General features: G+C 38.2%; 1 protein-coding gene across 1 annotated transcript; it reads right to left on the bottom strand.

Moving 5' to 3' along the window:
• Positions 1-1,292: 1,292 nt before the first annotated feature.
• Positions 1,293-25,055, bottom strand: LOC139975967 (coatomer subunit beta'-like). The gene is made up of 22 exons (XM_071984286.1): positions 24,912-25,055; positions 23,977-23,997; positions 23,325-23,441; positions 22,873-22,959; positions 22,341-22,467; positions 21,385-21,533; positions 20,581-20,727; positions 19,931-20,030; positions 18,855-18,997; positions 17,768-17,867; positions 16,611-16,710; positions 15,810-15,920; positions 14,755-14,950; positions 13,903-14,046; positions 12,509-12,639; positions 10,943-11,150; positions 10,036-10,146; positions 9,245-9,459; positions 7,654-7,746; positions 6,030-6,204; positions 5,505-5,570; positions 1,293-4,070 (listed from the first exon to the last, which is right to left on the bottom strand). The coding sequence occupies exons 1-22, from the start codon at positions 24,912-24,914 to the stop codon at positions 3,891-3,893; spliced, it is 2,724 nt and encodes a 907-aa protein (XP_071840387.1). The 5' UTR covers positions 24,915-25,055; the 3' UTR covers positions 1,293-3,890.
• Between the last annotated feature and the right edge of the window lie 33 nt (positions 25,056-25,088).

Raw genomic sequence — 25,088 nt, forward strand, 5'->3', positions numbered from 1 at the left:
GGAAATTAAATGAAGACGAAGATTTTGTGTACGCCTTTTTCATCATCCACAAGATGCATTAGCATATCGTGCCTGCGCATCGCTTCTCTATGGAACGCCGAAAGGGTCAGCGCTGTTCTAAAATATGTCAACGGTCGTGTGTGTGGCTTATTTTAACATATACATATTGCTACAGTTAAATGATATGTACATTATGTATTTTTAAAGTATTTTCTGGAAACTGAGGTCGATTTGCTAAGCAAAACGGCTGAAAATTTTCGCCTTTGGGCGATGATCACACCTTGTATTTCCAAGACAAAGATTTTGCGAATTTTGTGAAAGTTTGTGAACGCTGTTGGCAACAGCAGAATGAATGATGTCATCAGGGCATTACAGCTGACATTGTCTTTGATTTTCTTTATAATATTTGAATCATTTATCCACAGAGAAAAATAACATTTCTACAAGAAAGATGCATTTTGATGAAATTCTAATAACGAAAACATTCCCAGTTGAGCCAACAGTCCAAATATATGAAGATTTAAGTCAACAAGAAGATTAAAATAACCTTAATAAAACTTTTGAAGAGCATCTGGCTTGATGACTTCACAGACTACCAATCTCCTAGCATATTTGAAGCAGGGAGTCATTAGAGCTCCCTGGTTGAAGGATAAGCCTGTCAAAGTAAAGGCAGGCACAAAATACATCCATCTGACTCAACTCTCCCCGACTACTCACCGGGTTGCTGTTGGGTCGGTGCAAGTTGCGAAAAATTTTGCTGTTGACCCGACCATGATCCAACAGTCGGTCCTCATCATGACCAAATCGGGCATATCAAATATGTTTGATGTCCGACCTGATGTCGGGGGCGGTCGCGTCACATTTAAGTCGGGTCGTGGCAGTCCACGACCTCACTGCGACAAATTCTGATGGACAGCCAATGAGGAAGGGTCGTGAAATCAGGTGACGGCTGCAGTAAGTCAAAATGGCGGCCCACATATGGACATGCAAACAATCGTGTGAAGTCGGTCTAGTGTGTGGCTAACCTATGACCTATGCCTAGGTTGCCATGACTCCAACTCATTCCCCATGATTAGTCTGCCTTAAGTAAGTTCAATCAACAGCATTCTGAGCTAGGGACAAACTGTTGACGTGGGGCTTCCAAGGAGCAGTGTGAGATTTTGTTACATAAATTACATCAAAAATTGCAAAATCTAGAAGAAGGGCTTAGTTGTAATTTAATATAAGTATCTTAACCGGGGATAAACTTGACAAATACTACATAAACAAAATAACCACAAAAAAAAAAACAGTTTAAAGGCTCAGACATATTCTGTGCAACTATATTAATATATTAATACAGTACATTCATAATTGACTCCATCAAGATATTCAATAAAGTATCAATAAATTCCAGACACCTAGAAGTTCAGATGCTTAGTGTACCACTTATTTTCTCAAAGTTCCCTCCACTGTCCATCCCGCCCCCCTCCCCTTCCCCCTGCCAATGAAAAGGAACAAAGCCACATTATTCAGGGGCATGACAGAAGAGCATCCTTTACACATGATAATAATGTTATAAACATCCTTAATACTATATGTCAATAATCTAAAAGATGAACAGGAAAAAAACAGAAGAAAAACCCAGATTGAAGAGAAGAAAGTGGAAAGATAAGATTGGCAAAGAGCTGTAATAGTAATAGAAGGCCCGGTTAAGTTGTACAAAAAACAAAAACATAAAATAAATATGACAAAAGAACATTTCCAGTCCTATTATTCAAAATTGTCCAGAAGTATAACTAATTCATCTTTTTCATCTCTCTCTCTCTCTCCCTTCTGCCTATTTTGCTCTTTTCGTAATTTTCAAATTTAAATACTGTAGTGCATTTGGTACTTAACACTGTACTTGGATAAGTCAATACTGAATACTCAACAGGCATGGATCCAATTACCCCTAATTGGAGGGGGAGGGGATGTACACTTCCCACCCCCACCTCTCATTACCCCCACCCCACACAAAAAGTTAAAAATTAATTATTAGCACAGCCGTGTGTGTGTAAACCTTATTACAGCCAAAACATACCATAGAATTGCACCGTTTCACATATAAGAATTTCGATTTTATTCTGGCGGTTCGTCGGACCCCACACGCCCCGCAACCCTACATGAGATCCGATGAACCTAGCGCCAGATCCCATCATTTCTAAAAATCCTGGATCTGCCCCTGCACGGTGTACTATATGTGTTATATGTAAACTATATGTACACTTCACTGTTATATGTGTTATATGTACACTTCACTACTACAAGTGAAGTCAATACTGAACACAAACACATGGGTGTAAGAGCTCGTTTTTGGTAGAGTTTGCGCACTATATCCAGAACCTAACATTCATGCATATAGTACAGTGACTCTCTTGGCAACAAAATATGACAGAACCAAAAAGCCATCCATTATACTGTGACAGCACTAGATCAAACCATGTCAGACTTGATTAAATCGTGACAACCAGCAACAGAAAAATGTCAAAACATTTCTCTTTTGCGGGGGAAGGGAGGGGGGGGGAGGAGGAAGGAAAGTGATATCAGAAAATTCCTCTCCGTTTTTCAGAGATCGTGATGTGCTAGTAGATCAGCGTTTTTCAGGCTTTATCAAAGATTTACCTATCCTGTGATTTGTCTTACGATATGCTGTCAGTTTTTGCACCCTCAGCTATAAACTGAAGTAATGATGATGATAATATTTTTTTTTTTTTTATCTGGCTTGATTTATCGACATTAGAGGTGGAGACCAAAAAGTGCAATTTTATTATCAGTATGAGATAGTAAAAACCAGAATCCAATTGTGTAAAGCGAGCAGAAGGCTTTCTCTCCAAAAAAAGACTGCCAAATATCCTGTAATCTCCAAGAAATTGTATATCAAAATTACCTTTCATAAAAATGTTTTAGCTTCCATTTTTCACTTGCCAAATCAAGTTTACATGCCATATGATCCAGCTAAGCCATTGGTTAGTCTACATCGGAACTGGCTTGGCTTGTCTTGTAATTAACAATATGATTGTGATGAAATTGGCTGGCAAATACTATTTTTAAGAGCTAATAAAATAGTCTCCAATATCCTGGTTCAGCAAACAGCAGGAATTGATTAAAAAGTGTCATATAGTTAGAGAATGAAAAAAGAAAAACATTTCTAAGGTCATAATGTTGTACAATATCAACTAAATTACTTAATGTACATTTGATCTTATCCGTTGTGTTTTTCTTTTATGAGTTTTCATGACTCAAATATTAAAATGTCAAAATTACCAAACAAAATTGAATATTCTGCCAAAGGGACTAAGCTTTCATCACTCTGATAGGACGTCAAACAAGATATTCTTAAACACAAACATTTCTATGTTTTCATGGACTTTTGTTTGTTATTCTATCGCAGGTGGAACTTGTACTTAGTGTCTGACATGAAAACAATATAGCTACCTTAAATGTCAAAGGTCATAAGGTTAACTGAGTCATGCAAAAGATGACAATATGACAAACTCAGCCTGGACGATTGTACTATAGTTCTGTTGTTGCTGCCGACCTAAAGGCTGTTGACCTATCATTACATTTCACACTACATAGGTGAAAGTTAATTCTTGGACCATCGATAAACATAAGACTTACACCAAGTAATAATCTCTTTGGGTCATTCAACCATCTCGCAAGCTGAGAGACCAGAAGAGCTGTACGGTAAGATATAGGTCTACAGTCAGCTATGAGTCACAACTGTTATATGCTTGCTGCCCACAACTACTACACTTGAAAACCAAAGGTGTCCCCAACCAGCATCGGGACAGTCATAAACATTCGGTTTTAATATTTAAGGTTTTACAAGTTCCAAATATCATTCATTCTCTTTTGCTTCATAAAAGCTATTCGCCTAGTAAGTCTTCCTCGTCATCGTCGTCTAAATTTACACCGCTGGTGTCGATGTCGTCGTTAATATCCAAATCATCAAAATCTAAATCTAAATCGTCTTCGGGCTGTTGCTCTTGTTTTGGTTCTTTAGTATCCTCAGCGGCATCGGCTGGTGTTTCCGCCGCGCTCTGTGTCTGTAACAGACAGAAATGGAAAAAGAGGAAATAAAATCAAATTATATTATTATCGAACACCCATGCTCCTTGGCAAGAATTAGGGAAAGTGAGAGAGTGGGTGAGAGTGGAGAACAAGGGTTATAGCCATCTTGTAGGTGAGGGAGAACATTGTATACTTGTGTCCCATAACAAGCATTACTTTTTGACCTCAAATTCAAACATAATTGCTTTGAGATACTTTCTTCAACATTCTGTTAGCCCATCTGCCTTAGCCCATCTGCCCTTCCCCTCCCCTCCCCCATTCAACCTAATTGCAGACAAAAGGAGATATTATGTAAATGATCTGCAAACACCTACTCCTCAGCTGTGGAGGGGTGAAGGGGGGGGGAGGGTAAAGACAATAACCAGTTTGTTGACGCAAGGAAGCAAAAGGAAAATTTTTATCTCACTATCACCACTTTTCTTTGCAGGAAAACATTTGATCTGCACCTCTACATCAGATACTGATTGCAGCAGTTGTAGAAGTGTAGAGTACAGACTAAAATACTTAAAACACGTGTCTGCTACAGTAATCTGTTACCTCCGTCCCTCCCTACTGTAACATATCATGTCTGAATATGCCAAAGGGAAGAGAACTAAGAGAATATCCAACCTGGTAGGTGCGATGGGAGAATGTTTATACTTTGAATTATCGACTTTGTAGCCTTCAGAAATAAACAGATCTGTTTCACTGTTCACGAAATGATTTAGAGACAATCCATTTTAAATTTAGAGGATAAAACATGAGTAAAACAGAAACAAGTAACTGCTGGCCAGTATATTCTACCATCTCTCCCTTCATCATCCCCCTCACTCCCCACCCCCTCTGTCCCTCTTCCTTATAAGATAAGTAACCTAAATAGAATACAGGGCATCAACACCTCTTAAATCGTTGAATTGTAGTGAAAAATTGTTGCTCTTTGAAACTTGCAGCAATCTATCTGTGTGTGGTATGTGGCTTACTTTCCATGCTGGATTTGTTGTTAAACCTAAATTTTGTTGTTGAATCTAAATTTGTTGTTGAATCTAGCTTTGTTGTTGAATCTAATTTTGTTGTTGAATCTAGACCTGTTGTTGAATCTAGATTTTCTTGTGGAATCTAGCATCTTTTTCATCCAATTTTCCATTCCAAATTTGCATGTTTCACCCAATAAGGACACTTATTCTGAAAATCTACCTGGGGGACTGGGCAACTAAACAATCAATCGATCAATCATGATCTCCTTGTTGTCCATGTAATCACCTCTGAAACAAAACTCCCAATTGGAATGTATTGGGGTGGGGGGGGAGGAAGGGGTTCAGTGGGTTTTTTAGGGGAAAGCTTTAACCCTCAGAAGGACCAGTGGGTTTGTGAGGGCAGCCCAACAACCATCAGAAGGGGAATTTTCAGTAAATAACAGGAAGCAGACTTACAGGTGTGAATCCACCACCATTGATTGCTGCCGCCATCTCCTCTAGGACATTTCTCTCAGTGTTACTCTGATGAAAGAGAGGAAACAAAAAGAAAATATGTATTTCTGGCAGCCCTTGTATCTCCATTCATCTACGGCTCCTTTTCGGTGTTGTTACAATCATCTAATTTAACTGACTTTGCAGGTTTCTTTTCAGTCTGCATACAAGAAGAAGATCCTGCTAGGAATCGAAAACATCAACCTCCTAGCTTCCCTATACCGTATTTGGTTTTGCAATAGATTTTTATAAGAACTTTCTTCTATCTATCATGGGATCATGACATATAATTTACATATAGTTTACATATAATTTACATATAGTTTACATATAATTTACATATAGTTTACTCTCTGTAAGTTTCATAAACCTCACTCTCCAAGTCCACGTAGATGCGTACGTCGGTAAAACAGGCATCTGTATATTGGTCCAAAGACAAACACACCCCCCTCCCCCCGGGCAATGTGGTGAACAAACAGTAGAACTCACGGGTACGGTAGGATAAGCAGAGGCTGGGTAAACTTTGCCTGTCTTCACAAAGTCTTCTGCTTTGCTAGCCTCTTTCAGTCCCACAAACAGGTTCTCGTACTGCGTCGGGTCGGCCAAGGCCTCCGCTGCTTTCTTGTTTGTTTGGCCAAGACTTTCCTTCCATCCTTGGACGACTCTAAAATTGAAGACAAAAGACGTAGACAAAAGACTCGATCTTGTGTTATATCTTTGAGTCAACCTTATATCGCAAACAAAAAGAAAGAAGAAGGTTATCAAGCAACTACGATTACAAGAAAAGAAGTATCACAGTTTTTTTTTCCATCAAAACCTTGATACTAAAAACGGGGGAGTGTCCAGGTCAGTGACAAGGCAGCTCCATGAATAATGAGCCATATGTCATCAAAGGCTGATAGATTGGACATAACAGCCTCTTGTGAAAAAAGTGAATATGCAAAGGAATGTGGAGCTGCCTTTTGTTCCTAAAGGTTGTAGTGGGAGAGGCAAAATGTTAGGAAAGAGTGCACAACTGAGGATTCCAAAAAAATTTCTTTATAAAAGTGATTCCAGTTTTGAAGCAATGCCAAAATTTGTCTCCCAAGGACCCACCGACATACATTTAGGGGAGGACAAATGACGAGGCACAGGCGCATAGCCAGAAATTTGCCAAGGGAGGGGGGAGTCTGTAGGCAATCTATCAGAGCCGTATATATGGCTCTGCAAACTATCTAAGCGTGGCGCCACCATAAGTTGGCGCGAAGCATACAAGAAAATTTTGGGCGAAAATGCCTCCTAGATCGCTGGAAATGGTACTTCCCAGGCCTTGTAAGTTGCATCTAAGCATTTTCTATTTTGAAATTACTAGGGATATCATAAAAACATACCCAAAAAATATGCTCAAGTGGGGGGGCGGTCGCCCCCTTCGCTCCCCCCCCCGGGCTACGCGCCTGACAAGGCACGCCTTAAATTGGAAGAGGAGGAAGACTTATCACAACACAATGTAATAAAGCTAATGCAACTACTAGATCTGCTGCTACCATGACAACTATTTCCATGGCAACAGAAAGATGGTTAAATTAATGAGTGGAGGATAATCACATGTTTTTACCATAATTACTATAAAAAGAAACCAGGGAGAGAAAACCTTGAAAGGTTAAAAACAAGTAGGACAAGAAAAGAGAAGAAAAACTAAACATGGTCTTTGAATAAGTCGGATTATGCATTTGAAGTAAAAATTTTAAGAATACCTACTGCCAACCTAAGACACCTTATGAAGAGCAGTGAGATCTCTTCTGTTTATTATTCCATTATAATGAATGAGACAGTTGATGTTTTGTTGTGAAATCCAAGATCTAAAGAAAGCCAATTTCATAAAGAAGGCTTTTTCAGGAAGGCTTTGTGCAAATCTTGTATTTCTATTTTTGGCAGCCTTAAATGGAAAGTGAACAGGTGAGCAAGTCAGATGCTCTTGAGTGGAACAATTTTCAAGGACAAAAAAGTCAGAAATATACCCCCTAACCAAGTTACCCATAATGCCCCATGACATCAATTCCTGAACACTCAAAATTGGTACACTGCATAAGAATCATTTATTCAAAATAATAGAACGAAAAAAAAAAAGACTCACTCTGAAACTCTGCTAGGCAAGTAGGTCCTGGCGAAAAATGCAGCCTCAGGAAAACGCCCAGACTTACACAAGAGTTCTAGGCAATCGTTTGGTCTGCAAGATAAAATATTATAGTATTTCATATCTTTACATTAGTGATGGGAACAGGTACCCGGGGGACCGACCTAATAAAATTACTACCCTGTCCAAGCTGTCCCTACTCGGTCCGAAAAGTTGTAAAACTGACTAAGATCGTTCTCCTTTTTCAGTTTAATACATTTTTATTTGAATTAATGAAAGGGAGGAAAAGATTCATGAGCATATTTCCTTAATTTCATCTTCTGGTGATATTCCCTTCTATTTTGATGTTTTTTTCTGAAGTATAAAGTTTGGTGAAAATTTGTTACTCTTCCCCCCAAGAAAGTTTTGATCAACTGCATTTGTTACTTTTTACAAGTGCACACTGTACTGTATAGCCTAAGCAATCTCTCCGCATTGCATATTTGCACACTTTCTATGCAACATAACTTGACCTTTGTACTCTTGGGCAGCTCATAAGTTAACCACCCCCATGTTGAATTTAGTGGAACAGTCCCACAAAAGATGAACTTTTCCATACTTGAAAGAATCAAGCAACACCTGAGTGTCGGTAATTACACACCGGACATAACCATTTAACAATAAGGGTTGATTGATGTAGTTTCTACGGATTTTCCAACTAATTTATTAGTAGCAGGGACTTGACGGAGCGCTAACCTTAGTGCACATCAATCAAAGAACAGGTTGGATAGGCCTAGCACAAGTATGATATTGCTGTGCCACATAAGTGCCGTAACTTTCTTGAAAGAAAGGTTGGTTGCAAAATATACTGTTAACTGTCTCCCATTAATTACTTTAGCGTTTATGCAAATATACCCCAACAAATGCTTTAAGGAAATTTTCAATCATGCAAAGCACATTTTCACGAGTAATTTGTTCAATGGGGCATTGCACTGTTAGGCTGGAAAAGCGTAGAGTTGCACACTTGTAAGTTACAAAACTTTTTCATATTTTTCATATCAATTAACAGGGGAGAAACAATTGCATGTGTTCATTTTCAAAAGTAATTTTAATAACATATAAGTAGAAAATATAATATGCAGCCTTGCCGTATATACCAGTTCACAGGTTAAACAAACAGTTGTTTACAGTCTTACCATTACGTGACTGAAGGCCTGCATAGCCTTTATATACATAGTGACATTAGGCTTATTAATTGCCCTTTAGTATAGGCCGAGTTGGGTTTTAGGTTGAATGTGTAAATGAACCGGTATCCAGGGACAGACCGAAATTAGCAAACAGTACTCAGGAGCAAAGTTTTGGACCGTTCCCATCACTAGTCTACAGGCACCCATTGAATACATAAAAACATGCACATAGCTGTATATAATTAAAAACATGAACATACATACCTATGCATATACATACATACATATATACATAAAAACATACATAAATAAGTACATAAAAACATACATACAATGGTGCTCAAGACAAAGTAAAGCTTTCTGTATATATGTTTAGATATTTTAAACTTTCACAAAATGACAATCAAAACTCATTTCTGACTCACTTTCCCTGGAGGAAAAATGCCATGAAGGCAATGTTGTTCTTCTCTGAGGTGGCAGCGTTGTCTGCTAACTTGGAAACCATGTCCATATCTCCCGAACAGCTGGCCAATAGGAGTAGTCCTCCAAAGTCATGAGCCTTGTGCAAACACTCTTGTGCCATCCTGAACTCACACTTGTTCGTTGCCATATCAGCAAGCTGCTTCCACTTGGCTTCAGACTGATTTAATAACAAAGGCAAAATGGAAATCAGAAAGATAAAATGACGAGGGAATCACTGTTTGCAATGACTCAAGGACAAATTAGAATATATAAAACTTACAAGGAATGGCAGGAAAGATAAATGTACAACGGATATTCTATGATGAACACCCCCATCCTCCTCCTCCTCCTCCCCACACACACTAAAAATAACAAACATGGGATCATAATGAAGAAAAATGTTTATCTGGTATATCTTGATTCTAGTAGAGTGAAAATTACTTTTTTATAATAATCAGCTTGTCTACAAAGCGTAAAAGTCAGGAATGTAGAATTTTTAGTTTACAATAACTTGAAGGGTACTCAAACAAAATACCCCATTTTGTTTTAGCAATAAAACCTCAGAATTCTGTTTCTGAAAGTCCAATGCTCAACCTCTACTTCAAGGAAAAAAGCAGAGATACGTTTAGGAAGAACATGACAAGATCCCAATATCATTAAAAACATAACACGAAACAGAAATAACAAAAAAGGCAAATATTGTAGCGGAATATTGCAAAGTTGTTTTTAAAGTTTAAAATAGGTTGCTTCTTACCTCATTCTCTTGTGCCAGCTGGTAGGCTGATTTTAGTTCACCCAGCTGAATGGCTAGTTCAAATTTATGCTCTGGGTCACATGACACAGCTAAAGCTTGAGATTTGAAGCCCTGTAAAACAAGCAGGAACATTGAAATGAAATCCTCCCTGCCAAACTCATTTTAGAGTAAAGACAATGAAACTGAGTTTCACATTTCAAATTTAACTTCAAATTATACCATTGTATCATTTGGTAAAGAATAATGAATGTGTAAATATCAAAATCATTCAAATACCCTTTTCTTATTTCTTCCTTCTCTTCCATCCCCTTCCCCTCCTCCTATGTACCCTTTCTCCTTCCTTTAGCTATTCATAAGTCTTCACTGGCAGTTGCTAATTCACTTTGCCTAGCTCCACCCAAGTTTACAACGCTTCCTTCATTGGCTATGAAGTGTTTCATTGTCATCAATAAGCTGCAATTAGTTGTAACAATTAATGTCCACCACAGCATCATGATGCCGCTTGGGCTAGGTTCATCTACTGTGAAAGTACTGTAGGCCTAAGCTTAATGCTGATGGGTGGTTTCATGAAGTACAGAACTTAACTTGCATGCTATTAACGAGAATATCTTTTGTTATGTCAATCCTACAAACAAATATTATCTTTATAGTTTATTGAGTTGTGGAAGGGGAGGGGAACTGGGCAAAGAAGGGGGGGGGGGAGGAAAAATAAGAGGAATGGGAAGGAAGGTGAATGAAATCACAAAGAAATTCATAAAGAGAAACTTTGGCAATAATATTATGAGATTGAGTGGTTTCAACTACAACTGAAAAGTATCCTGGTTACTTGTTACACATACAAGTCATCTGCCTCCAGTCAATCTATTTAATCTGCCTAATCTTTTCCCTCCAAGACTTTATAAATCACCTGTTTCTCCAGGAAGTGGGCCACCCTTGTCCTCTGGTCCCTGGGTACTGTAGGTAAGACTTTATCAGCCGTTTCAAAATCCCTCCTCATCACTGCGGTTTGATACTCCAGCACCGAGAGGAGTAGGGAGTAGCTGATCACGTTGAGTTCCTTGTCGCCCAGGTACAACCTATCGTCCTTGGCGATGTACCCCAGGATGTACATAACCCTAGTAAAATCAAAACATTAGAAAATTGATCACCACAAACCTTGCTTTCCTAATTAAATCTATTGTCTTCAAAATTCTTTGTAAAGAAAAAGCACACTATTACAGTAAACATAGTAAAAAATTTCCATCAATTCCTTAATTTAGCTATTATTAGCAAAATTGTACACACAAACTGACTGGGAAATTACAATCAATTCTTATACTTCAGGTCACTGCTTTGAATTCTGTTTTAGCTAATAATGTCTCTGATCATTCAAAACTGTTAAGCTTTTGAAAGACAGAGAGCCTCATAGCAAATCAAATGAATGTCTTTTACTGCAGAAATGAGATCAAATGATCAAGATTTTTTTTTTACAAGATGCTGTTTTTCCCCCCCTAGAAATCATTACTAGAGGGAGTGACCAATTTGAAGGACATTTGCTGCTTTCATTACCAACTGAAGAAAGTCTAGCTGTTTTCGAGCCAGACTCTTTTGTTTCAGACTACGGGTATTATTGTAACGATCCAGGTGTTCCAAACCACCCTTGACCCGAGAGAAAGTTAAAACTATGCAACGTGAATATATCGAAATTGTTCCTCTCTTGTTTATGTAAAACGTGTGTATCCTATTGATTATCCGCAATTACAAGATGATGATAAGAAGCTGGTAGAGGATAACGCCTGACAGTCTTTGAGCTGAGGGCCCTCGACTAGATAAGCCTGCTTTTTTAAATTTGCTACTACAATTTGTGGCAGGCCTATGTTTCTTCCCTTCAGAAGCAATTTGTTTTATACGATGGGTTGAGACGATGGGTCTGACAACTAACCAAACTGTCACAGTTGAAATTGTACTGTCTTTTTCTATTTCAATATTGGTCACATGGTCAAGAGAACAGCAATGCAACCTTAGGTCATAAACCAACCATGTATGCAATTTCTCCCTCCTCCTCCTCCTCCTCCTCCTCCTCCTCCTCCTCCTCCTCCTCCTCCCCATCACTATCCCTCTCCTCATAAAGGAAGGCTCCATATTAGATTTCTTTTCAAAATTTGGAATTGGTCTAGCAAGAAGATGATCCAAATCATGCAATTGTTTGTCATCCAGTTTCTTTGTGTATAGAGATAAATATTTCTTACTCAAATGGGTCAAACCCACTGGTACAATGCATACAGCACAGAGAAGCAAAAAACTGTTTCTAGTTTATTAAAAGACTTCAAAGTCATTTAATTGAAATTTCAAACTGTCGTAGCGTGACGATATGTCAAAAATTCTACGGCACAACTCAGGACAGGGAGCTTAGTCCCTAGTGTCGGTGACGCTTCGGTCGTATCTCTAATCCTCTAAACACTGCCCTCTATCAGTAAGATAGTTTACCGCTCACCTGTCTAGATGAGAGATAGTGACGATCTCTCCCCCGACGTAGTAATTCAGCCGGTTGACCGAGTTGGTGTAAATGAAACAGTCTCCGACCCACAGACCGGTCTTAACAATTTCATCTATTTCTCCTACAACCTGAGAAAAAAAAACAACAAGAACAGCCTCGCTAGGAAATATCCACAGAAAATGTTCTTGTTTGTGAAGTATATATGCGTAGGGAGTGTGTTCTTCTGTTCATGGATATGCACCTCCTATAGGATATATCCATACAATTAGACCTAAATGGGATAAGAAGATTCACACCAAGCAATGTGTTCTACTTGCTCAAGTAATCTCAAGAAATTGAACTATCCCCTTCCCCCCCCCACCCTCCCACCTCTTATTGCATAAGGATGGGTGAAGGAATAACATTGATGATTTAGAACTAGCTTAACCTAGGTCACACAACTGAAGTGCATATCTATATAAACAAGGACAGGGGGGGGGGTTTAATTAATTTTCTACCACAGAACCAGACCATGGTCGGGAGCATATGGAAAGACCGAATCCAAATCTCACTGTACCTAGATTGATCAATCTACAGGGTACAGAAGACTTGTACGGTGCTCAAGGACAAGGCCTAAAGGGTCCGCATATTCTCTCTCTGGAATTCTCTCCCTCATCACTTCAGAAATGTCACATCTATTGACACTTTTAAGAAGCATTTGAAAACTTATCTTTTTAGCCTTGAGTATGGGCATTAGTTTTATTCGTTGTTTTATTCACATTACTGTGCCCATTTTTATGTATATTTATATTTTTATGTTCTTTATTGTGGTTTATATCCCTGTCTTATATCATTTTTTACTTTTATTGCTGTTGTTATTACTTTTAGGTTTTCTTAAGTTTGGTAATTTTAAACTCCAGGTATTGGTTCTTTTGTACAGTGCTCTTGAGCATGTCTTATTTCATGATTACAGCACTTTAATATATGGTATTTATTATATTCGAATAGTTCAAGATTTGTAGGCCAATTATCTCACAGGCCGGATTGAAGCCTTTCGGGGCCTGGATTTGGCTATTCTGCCACCTATCGAGAATCCTTGCGCAAATGAAGTATCCCTTCTCACCCAGAATGGTGGAATGACAATAACATGCTTTTAGCCCAGAGCTTAGCAACAGACATATTTTCATTAGACTTCCTCCCTAGAATTGTACTGGTGGTATTTTGTCTTGAGAAGGAACAGATTTTATGGAGATATTTAAGCCTTTTGTTGTGACATTCTCTCAATGACAATATGTTTTGCACTCCTGGATTTTCGTGAGTTTTGTCAGTGTCAAACACTTTTGTCACAGTGTCACAGTTTTGTCACAGTGTCCAACACTAGCAGATGACAATAACTTAGATATTCTCTTTACCTCAAACGCATCCTCGATTCCATCCTCTGTGATGCCTTCGTTGTTCTCCTGTGCCTTGGCGATCGCCTCTGGGTTGTATTTCAGAATGAAGAAAGACTCCTCAGTGGCGATACAGACCAGCTCGCCGGTATCTGCCCAAAATACCTACAAAAACAAGAATCAACAGATAGTTTTATGTCACTCATCACATGTGATACTCCTTTTCCTTATATTGGTTAGGTTAGGTTAGGGCAGGTTAGGTCCTCAGGGTTGTAAACCTATTCTTTCCTCAAAAATTGTATAATTTTTACTCCAGTTTGACTATAGCAATCCATAACTAGCACCCTACAACTTACGATCTTCCGTACGTGGTATCCTTTCTTTCTAACGGAATATCTACAATTTCTATAGCAAACTTGTTCTTAACAACAAAGAAACAAATACCATATTGTATTTTAACATGTCTGGATGAATGATCGCAGATATTGAAATTGATCTTGTCAAGTGGGCCAAATTTCTTTTCTCCAAGCCCCAGCTTCTGTTCAACTTCCTGGCCTCACATAAAAAAAAGATAACGAGTACTCCTCTCACACAGAAGAGGTTTCCAACCAATGGCATAACCTTTTCATTTCCTTCCCCTCAATAAACAGTCACTTATAACAGTAACATAATAACTATATAGAAATACAAAAACATAACCAAACTGACAAACAAATGTGCTTTTTTAAAGGAATTTTGCTTTTAACAAACTTAACAAACTTTTGGGGTCATGTACTTTTTCCTCATTCCTCAAGTCCAATGATTTGTTATTTAAATATTTAATCATTTTCCAATCTGAGATTTTTTTTCAACCAATCAGCCGTCAAGACTTACATTTTTGGGCATGATTTCTATTCTTCTGATCAGTTCCGTGTTCTCCCAGTCGTAGAAGGCTAGCCCGCTGCTCGACTTGATACCGAGGAGGAAGCCCCCGTAGATGCCCTCAGCGCCAAAGTCCGGTTTGAAATTCTTCCTCTCCTTGAAGTTCTTGAAAAGTTTCACACTGGTACTACTCTCCCTTGTAGCATACCTAACGAAGAAGTGGAGCAGGCATTTTTAAACATTTGAAAGTTGCGATGTTTTGATCAAGTTTTGTTGTTCAAAACATGGCTGAAGCTTATCAGATTTTTTTCACCCAACTGATGTAAATAACCAAATAATTAATGAATTAAAGAATTGGCTGTTAAATGCCTATTGTTTCATACATCAATACACCCAAGAATTCTTGAGTATGGAACAAAATGCTATTTTGTAACACAAACATCACAACAGCATAAATGCATCTACCACAAAGGTGACCAAACAATGTTACCTCAGAAATGTTTATTGCTCAGTACATAAGTACACAGTAACACTCATTTAGCATGAAAAAGAGGTTACTTTGAAACACAAATGTCACAAAAGCATAAGTACTTCAATTACAAAGGTAACCAAATAGTTCGTGTTAACAATCAACTCAGAAATGTTCATTGAACACTACATGAGTACATGGTGAAACTCATTAATGCTCCTCCACAAAGGTAAGCAAATAATTAACTTTAACACTTGGCTCAGAAATGCTTCCTGTTTTGTTCATCAATACATGGAACAACTCATTTAGCAAGACACAACATGCTACTTTGTAACACAAACATCACAACAGCATAAATGCTTCTACTACAAAAGGTGACGGCAGTGGTCTGGGTCTGTTTCATATTTAATGGTTCTTTGGAGATGGGGATTGATGGGGTGGAGGTTGGATCATCAGGCGTGGTAGGTCTTTCATCGTAACTTGCACCTGAATTACAAAAGGTCACGGTAGGAGTCGGTTTGTATCGCAGATGAGGTATGAAACTATGACAATAATGTCAGAAAAGGAACAGTTAAGTTGCAAATGAGGAAATACTCACTCCGACGAGTCATGTGACCAGACAAACTCCAGAGCCGATCCGTAGCTTTTGTTACGTAGGGCCATGGCGGTATAGATTATGTACTCTCCATCACCGCAGACTACGACAAACCTGCAATAAATGTATAAGATGTTATTATTCTGTGTGATTATTTAACAGTGTTCTAACATAACATACCACAAACCTGCAAGAAATGTATAAGATGTTATTATTGTGTGTGATTATTTAACAGTGTTCTAACATAACATACCACAAACCTGCAAGAAATGAAATAGATGTTATTATTGTGTGTGATTATTAAACAATGTTCTAACATAACATACGACAGAAATACAGAAACTGACCAGGAAGCTGTGGAACACAAATACAAATGTACTTTAAACAGTCATTACACGATATTTTCTCTTCTTTTTGTCAACTTTCTGCAACATTATTACTCTTAAACATTTCTATATTTGCATGTGATCTAAACGAGCTCCAGTCGTTAACAGTAGACAGTCGTTGTGTGCGGTGATCAGTCGCTCGGAGTGCAGGGATCAGTCAAGTCTAAGTCTTCACAACTACAAATTTTCCACGAAACGACTGTCATTTTGAGTCAGGTCTTGATTGATCATACAGTGAGCGGAGGGGATTAAGGTATATTAACATCTGTCTTGAAACTAATGGGAGACCCAAAAGGCAGTAATTTGTACTAAATGTAAAGGCACGGAGAGATGCACCTGTTTGTTTTTAAAATACATCAAGCTTTTGGATGGGTATACTTTAAAAACTTCGTTTATATCTGTGAAAACATTTTCGTACCTTCCGTTGGGGTTGTGAGAGATGGTCTGTGGGAATATTTCACAGCTGCCCATGTCTTTTACGCCCAATGGTAGTCGCTCACCATCCTTTACTTCCATATCTGAAATTCGATTGGAGGGCAAAAAAAGAGGATTGTAAACCGGGAAAGAAATGGAAAAGTATGCAAAAGAGGACCCTGTTATCATACAAGAGGGTTTGATGGATGGAAAGTAGAAAGAGTGAAGAAAATATTTAAAAAATATTAAATTAAAAAAAAAAAAAAAAAATCCATAACGGAACAATAACAAGGAAGGACATAAGTTATGGAATATTTCAATTTTAGTTCACAGTGCTTACAGGGACCTTGTAACTGGGTACCACCAATAAAAGAGAGGATTGGAGTACCACCACTATTTTAAGAAGTACCACAAAATAATGGAATCATTCTGAATTCAACCTGAGTACCACAAATATTAGATTTGGTGACAACTAACTAATGACTAATAATAACAGGGTACAATCCATAACTGAGATGACTGCACCACCACCACTGTAAAGAGTATAACCAAGGACAGTGTTTTGTTCAAAACTCAACCAGTACTTTATTACCTGAGTACCAACAATAACTAGATTTAGTGACAACTCCACTATAACCGTTAGATATAAGGAACAACTAATAACAGAGATGATTGGGGTAGAAACACTACTATCAATTGTACCATCAATGATGCAACTTTATCACAGCACGTAGTAGTTTTGGTTAAGGACCTTTAAACAGGGTACTGAAGACAACAAAGAATGGGTCACGGTACCGGTACAACCAATACTAAATGCTCTAATAAAACCACAATGCCCTGTTACGATAACCACCCAAGGTGATGGCCACGTTCCCATACCTACCAGTAAAAAAACTATTCAGAGGATACCAATTTGGTTCAAACTATGCCAACATTTTATTTTTTACAACAAGTTCCTATACAGTTCCACTAAAGCTAAATTGGTTACTACATTCTCCCACTGTAAATTAGGGCCTTGGACAATCTTAACAAGTAAAAGAATGAAACATAAGGCCCTAAGAGAGTATAAAAAAATGAGAAAAAAAAACATGAAAGCTGGAAGATGAAGGCATTAATTTTACTAAAAACACTGATGTGATCGACAACTCAAGACCCTCTTACCTGTGATTGATTTAAGGTTGGCCTGTTGAATTTCAGAATGTTTAGCCCACATGATCTTACCACCTGAATCCATAGACATTGCTGGCTCCTCTCTACCGAGCTGTTCAAGAATAAAAAACAGAGAACGGATTAATTTATTCCGTCAATGTTTTGCCGAAAGAGCAAAGGACAAGAGGGCTTTGATCATGTGATCATATCGACAAATAAAGTAAGAGATATCAAAAGCTCATTTTGTAGTAAGTCCGTACAACTCGAAAATGACCAGCTTCGAGGTCAGCTGGCTCTTTTCCACATGGCATATGTCACATTGTGAGATACTGAAGGGAAGCGGGGATAACTGTGCCTGTATGCTTTAAGGGCAGAGTACACAGATAGGAAGCGGGGACGGTTGAACATCACTGATTCGGGCAGAGCTTACGGAAGGGAAGGCGAGAACGAATGTGACTCTCTGCTTTAAGCAAACTTCACAGATGGGGAGTCAGGATGGGAAAGGCCTTTCTTCTAGACACAGAGTTCCCAGAAGGAATGTCGGATAGCTGTGCCTGTCTTCTTATGGCAGAGTTTGGGAAAGGTTGCGCCTCTCTGCTTGGGTGCAGAGTTCATGGAAGGGGAATTCGGGATGGCTGTGCCGCTCTCCTTAGGTGAGAGTTCACAGAAGGGAAGTCGAAATGGCTGTGCATGTCTGCTTATGGCCGAGTTCACAGAATGGAAGCAAGACGATTGCACCTCTTTGCTTTAAGCAAACTTCACAGATGAGAAGTCAGGATGGGAAAGGCCTTTTTTCTAGACACAAAGTTCACAGAAGGAATGAGGGATAGCTGTGCCTGTCTTCTTATGGTAAAGTTAACGGGATGAAAATGGGAACGGTTACACCTCTCTGCTTGGGTGCAGAGTTCATGCAAGGGGAATTCAGGATGGCTGTGCCTCTCTCCTTAGGGAAAGAGTTCACAGGAATGCCTGTCTGCTTCGGGTGAAGTTTGTTGCAAAACCTCAACATGAGACAGGCACAACAGCTGCTCATTGCATAAGAAATCCTCCCCAATCAACAGTTTAATGTCCACTTGTGGGACTACCAATGGGGACTCACTTTGATAAGTATACTGCCCTCATCGTAGCCAAATGCGACGTTGTTGCTGCCTTTCTGAGAAGCGATTCCCCAGACTCTCTCCAAACCATAATTCAGAGTTGTCTCCAGTCGGTAGGTGTTTGCGTGCCAAATTCTAACCGTTCCTGATGAGGAGATAAATCAAGACAGAAAAAGAAGAAAATAAATGGCATGTGAAGTGGTAGTTTGCATTAATTACCACAGAGCTTCAGGGTTAAAGCAGACTGCTAAAGAAAAGAAACATTAAAAAATATATGTATATTTTAAGAGGGAGCAAAACAAGAATCCTGTAGGCTCTGTTTGTTTCTTCATTAAACTATCAAATAAACTTTCCTCAATTGTTTCGTACTACCGATGGAAGGAGGAGTAATTTAGACATTACCCTAAAAATTTACAAAATGCATTAATCTTTGATAATGTTTACCTATGACATCTCATCTATCTGATAAATAATTAGGTTGATTTCCTTAATTTAAATGTAGGTAAATGTTTCTCAGCACTCACATTAAACAATCAAGTTGTATTGTTTCACCAACTGACAGTTACAACTTTTGATCAGACTCTTATATGCAAATTAGCATCTGTTTATCTACGTCTGCAGTGAGAATGATGTAATCCTGTATACGAGGATCGAACTTGATATTAGGTTGCCCTAACTAATATAATTCAACAATTTCTACTCTTGCACCAATACCACAAACGAACAGTAGATTCACTGCTCAAGTCTATGTGTGGCAAACAATTTTAAAGTTCAATGAAACAACCTTTACACAGATTAGGAAAAACAAGAAGTTTACTAGCAAAGATTTCAAATCAAAATAAAATAAAGCTGTTAGCAAACTGCTTATTGACGAGAGCATGTGTAAGAGAATATGTAAAAGTAAATTGGCCTGATATTTTGATCCTAGCAGGATCTTCTTCAGAGGCTAAATGACAAGTAACAGTAACAAAAGGGACAAAAATATGCACAGAATACAGACAGGTTAATGAGCAGGGTGAACACAAAGAGATAGATGTAAGGGGATTTAAAAATGACTGAAGTTTGCAGAAAGCCTTACCATCTTCTGAACCAGTCATGATAATGGGAAGCTCTGGATGGTAACCAACGCAGGAGATGTTTTGGGCGTGGCCCTCTAGAGTCTGCACGCAGGTCTTGTTCTGGAGGAAGCAAAAATAGAGAAGGTTGATAAAATTTTAACTGCTGTTTCTTTTAAACCATAGGTTAACTTTTATTCACTTTTGAAGAAGTAAATATTATGCAGCTTGCAACTCCACAGTCTGGGTTAAGAAATTCATGATAACAACAAATATAAAGTGAAAACAGGATAGAAAAGAAAGGGAAAACAAAAGAAGAAAAGAGAAAATGAAAAAAGAACGAAAAAAAAAACAGAACATAAAATAAGAGAAGAGACAAAACAAAGAAACAAACTGGAAGTAAATAATTTTTGTTTTAAAAGTTGATAGTAACAATATGTCCTTTTTTTGGGTTTTAGTGGCTGTCATGTTTATCATATGTCCTCAAAAAGAGTGGAGCAAAAAAACTGTCGAGCCTTCACAAACTCACCCTCCCCAAAGTAAGACTTAAACAATTGTTGGTCCAGCACCGTTCCCTACCCCTAAAGATGATCACTTTTGCCATTTCGTTATCAAGCACTCTTCCAAGGCCAAACCATTTCCTCCAATCGAGCATGAACATAGAGACCCCTACCTGGTAATCCCATATCTTGACGAGCCTGTCGTCTGCACCGGATACCAGATATGGCCTGTCTCCTCCACTGTAGTAATCCACACAGTTTACTCCCTTCTCGTGTCCTTCCAGGGTGAAGTTTGGGGTACCGGAACCCAGCTGCCATACCTGATCAGGAGAAGAGAGAGTGGGTTGAAAGGTCTAATTACTTTGTGCTTAGAAATAATGTCATTTCTACTGTCTATGGGACAATGTCACAATGATGGGATTCGATGTGTTACATTGTTATGACCCAAAAAAAGTGGCAGATATGCTAAAACAGCCACACGACTTTGAAAATGTACCCACACACCTTGGAATATGTCTCTATGTGTTACATTGTAATGACCCCAAAAAGTGGTAGATATGCTAAAGTGGCCACACGACTTTGAAAATTTACCCACACACCTTGGGGTATGTCTCTAATGGTTTGGAATAGTGACTTAAATACATTCATGGCCATAACTGAACCTGTCTGTTCTAGTGTTGTCGTAGCAATACAAGTTGAATGAGACAGCATCTCAATGAATTTCTGTACCACGTATGTTTTGATTAAATCCACTTCATATTCCTGTCAAAACTAGCCATATGAATTGAACAAAAGTAGCTGTACATACACGATTATTCCTGTCAGTATGCAGGTTAGGGTAGGAACGAAATTGGAAGACGTGCAGAATTGAGCTATTTTATCAGACATATATTGATACTTAATAATTGAGACCAGGGAACAGCTGGTTCTCGGTCGATGAATGCATTACTATCGTAGCCTGGGAGGAATTTTCTCACCTTGACAGACCTATCCAAAGAAGCACTGGCGAATGTATTGTTATCCTTTGGGTTAAATACGATCTGCATGACGTAATGGGAGTGACCTTCAAACACCTGCGCACAAGTCCATTTATTATCCCAGTCCCACAGCTTAATTAGCATGTCATCTGCATATCGAGAAAAAGGACAGAAGAAAAGTGATACTCTACTCCCGGATAAAATACTCACCATATTTGAAAATACATTTATGGACAAAAAGAAAAACATTTACAACTTGAAATTTGTTTGTATTTCATTGAGCATTTGATATGAGAAAAAGAAATCAGATCAAACCCTTCTCGTTAAAAATTCTTCCAAATTGTAAAGTACATGAGACACGTGTAAAACATTACTTGAAAATTGTCAAAATGTTCGGAGTTAGCCAAACTTCAATATTAAGACATAGACCATACAACATGAAACAACATTCACCACTTGACAAGGCAATCAAGTTCTCTCAGAAACAAGAAATGAAGAAAGCAATTTTATTTTCTTAAGTGCACTGCAGACGATACGTAGCAGTGTTAATGAGTGTTTGTTCTGGTATTGCTGGGAAATGACCTGAAACTAATCCATCCACATTGCAAGTTTGGAATCATGAAACAAGTTACCATAGAAACATACTGCGATGCTGTAATTAATTGCAGACTTGATAACTAGTTTTTGCTAATAACAGATATGGGAACATAGCTGGCATTTTGGATGGTGAATAAGAAAAAAAGCAACTGTGGCCCAACTGCCAGTGTTTGGTATTCGCATTGGTGCTAAGAGGAAATCTGGTGTTTGTGGTACTCAGTGGTAGTGCTGGTGGAACTCTACTCAAAGTCAGTATCTAAGATACTCAATAAAAACTGGTGAGAGTTGCCCACCACCACTTTACCCCAATCACCTCCCCCCCCCCCGCCCCATGCACACGATCACAAAAGATGACTCACCACTACTTGTAAGAATGTAAGGCTGTGTAGGGTGGACTGCAATGGACCTGATGTAGTCGGAATGGGCTTCAAAAGAATGGACTCTCTCTAACGTATTGTAATTAAATACTCGAATGGCCATGTCATCCTAAAGAGAGCAATTAAGGAGAGTTTGGATGAAAGTCATCATAATATATTTCCAAATGAAATACTCAGAAACTTATTCAGAAATGGTGCAGTGAGCTATTGATTGTAACCGTAATTACCTGATGAAAATAAAAAACCTTTTCATTGAGTCCCTGTTCAATTAAGCCACATCCAAGGAAAAACATTTTGTTGTAACTCTGCAAAAGTGAAGACTAGTGATAAAACACACAAACAATATATTTTGTGTCTAAGACTTTTCAGTGACTTACTGTATATGTAGCAACAAAATCAGCTACCTAAATGTGACACATCAAAAAATTGACCATCCCTTCTCCCCTCTTCCTTCCTCCTACTACAAATTAACATACACAATATCAGAAGATATGCTAATTCAGAGAGGACTTACTGATCCAGAGATGACCCAATTCTTCCTAGCAACAAATCTTGCAGCTCGTACAGGAAGATCACATACTTCAAAGGACTTGACCAAGGTCTGAGAAAGAGAAAAATGGTAACATTTAGATTTAGGTCAAGGAATGGCCAGAACTGGTCACAACCACATTTAACCTTAGAACAACAATTGCTGAACCCTGCAACTCATCTAGTCACCCTTCTCTTAATTTTCTGAATATTTTAGAATACTTTGGGAACACCTTAATGGAGCAAACGTAGAAGGAAACTAAAACGGCCCAATCCACCATTCACATGTTATTCTGTGAAGAGATAAGAAAATCAAATCTTCTTATAAAATCATTCCCTGCCACACTATAATTACATTAGATAAACAAGACTACAGGTATATGGCAGACATAAGTTACGCAGAAGAGATATTTTACCGGGGTATCTTTAATTGATTACCTGTGATTCATAATTCCAGACATGTAAGTTTCCATTATATAAACTGACCAACATCCATGGTTCCGATGGGTGGAGGTCCACTCCCTTGACTCTGTCAGAACGAGCTGACAACTTCCTCTATAAAGATATAAGAATATGTGAAAAGGTCAGAGGAAAGTCTTTCAGTGGTATCAACAGTATCACAACTCACATCAAACAACTTAAATTTTAGTTGAAAGCAAATTAATTTTTAATCTGCTTACAAATAATTTTTCAACTTTGGTGTTAATACATTTGTAAAAGTTCTACTACATCATCACACCTGGTATTTGCGATGCATCTTAAAAGAAAAACTGTTTAAACTCCTCAAAGAATAAGTTGCAAGCCAAGAGTATTGGGAATAAAGTGACACACAATTGGCCTTATTTTTCTTGAGAAATCTAAATTTATGGGAAATTCATAGAATCTGCATATTGCTCCTGTGCTAATTCACTGTTCAATGTTATAAGGAATACATGCAAATTATATAGGCATCAGTTTTAATTCAATAAAATACCATTTAGACCTAGAGACACTTTAAAAATTCAAACTATAATGTCAAAACATGGAAAATGTCTCAGAATCATAGCTAAAGAAAGTGTTTAAGAATTTGAGCAATGATTTTCAGACTTACCTTCACATCCAACCTTAATGGCTGTAAAGAAATAGAAAGGAAAGGATTTTGATGAGTAAAACACAGGATACAAAGAAAATATGGTGCATAATACCAAGTAAAAAAAGGCACAAGTTGTGAAAACATTATTTAAACATTTCCCTCAGTGACAGCTGATTGCTGAAAAACTGTATTTTACATGTATCGCTTGTTAATACAGGCTCAGCTTGTATAGTTTTACCAATGCAAAACATGTTTTAGAAAACACAAGTTAAGGTGCTTGAAACGGTTGGTTTGACTTGAACTTCGGATACATGTTTCAAAAGAATTTGCGTTCTAGAACTGAGATAAGAATGTAGGCCTATTATATAAGGTACCTAGCCTTGGTTACTCCTAAATATTCTCATTTCTAGAACATATAGGCTAGTGACAGATGTTGACTGGGCTAACAACTATGAGCAAGCTTGGAAGAGCATTATTAACTATAGCCCTACATGTAACCACTAACATTAAGATCAGGCTACTAGTTAGTAGTCTAACATTTAAACATCACCAGTTCGGTCATCACTAACTTCTGTCACAATGCCTAAGTCAGCTAATTAGGTTAGAATTTGGAACGGCTCAAATTCCAAGCTTACGTTAGGTCTCGCACTTTCTGTAGTATTAAATTGATCTAATATTACGTTTCGGTGTATTGTGGACCAACTTCTAAATAATTTAGAAGTTTTTCCACAATCGACCGAACCCTGTATGTATTGTTTTGGGATAGCAAAGGCTAACTAGTACTAGTGGTAGTCTAGTAGTACTGTCGGCCGGTCGGCCTAAGTTAGGCTAAAATTAGTTAGGCTAAGATAGGCTAGGAGAACACCTGCCGCTATCGTGGAACATAAAAAGTTCTTCAAATGAAAGATATTTAAGAGAAACATGTGAATATGTCTGCCCGCCCTTGTACTTACCATTTTGACAAAGGGAAGCCACGAATAAATATAAAGTTGTAATACCTTCCTCAATCAAGTTTACGTGGCAACCGTACCTGTACTAGATTAACCGTACCTACCTATTAACACGTAAATGCTACCAGCTACACAACACTGTGCTAGTTCTTTTTTACCATCATGGAAGCATCGATGACA

The sequence above is a fragment of the Apostichopus japonicus genome, chromosome 11 (assembly GCF_037975245.1).
Source record: "Apostichopus japonicus isolate 1M-3 chromosome 11, ASM3797524v1, whole genome shotgun sequence".
NCBI classification, from domain to species: domain Eukaryota; kingdom Metazoa; phylum Echinodermata; class Holothuroidea; order Aspidochirotida; family Stichopodidae; genus Apostichopus; species Apostichopus japonicus.

Bases quoted from the DNA above. Each gene is read 5' to 3' on its own strand.
- LOC139975967 (XM_071984286.1), bottom strand. The intron at 22,960-23,324 runs GTAATCAATTAA...TCTCTTTCTCAG, and splicing joins TCTGGAATTATGAATCACAG to ACCTTGGTCAAGTCCTTTGA. The intron at 12,640-13,902 runs GTAAAGAGAATA...TTTTTTTCTCAG, and splicing joins GAATCGAGGATGCGTTTGAG to GTTGTAGGAGAAATAGATGA.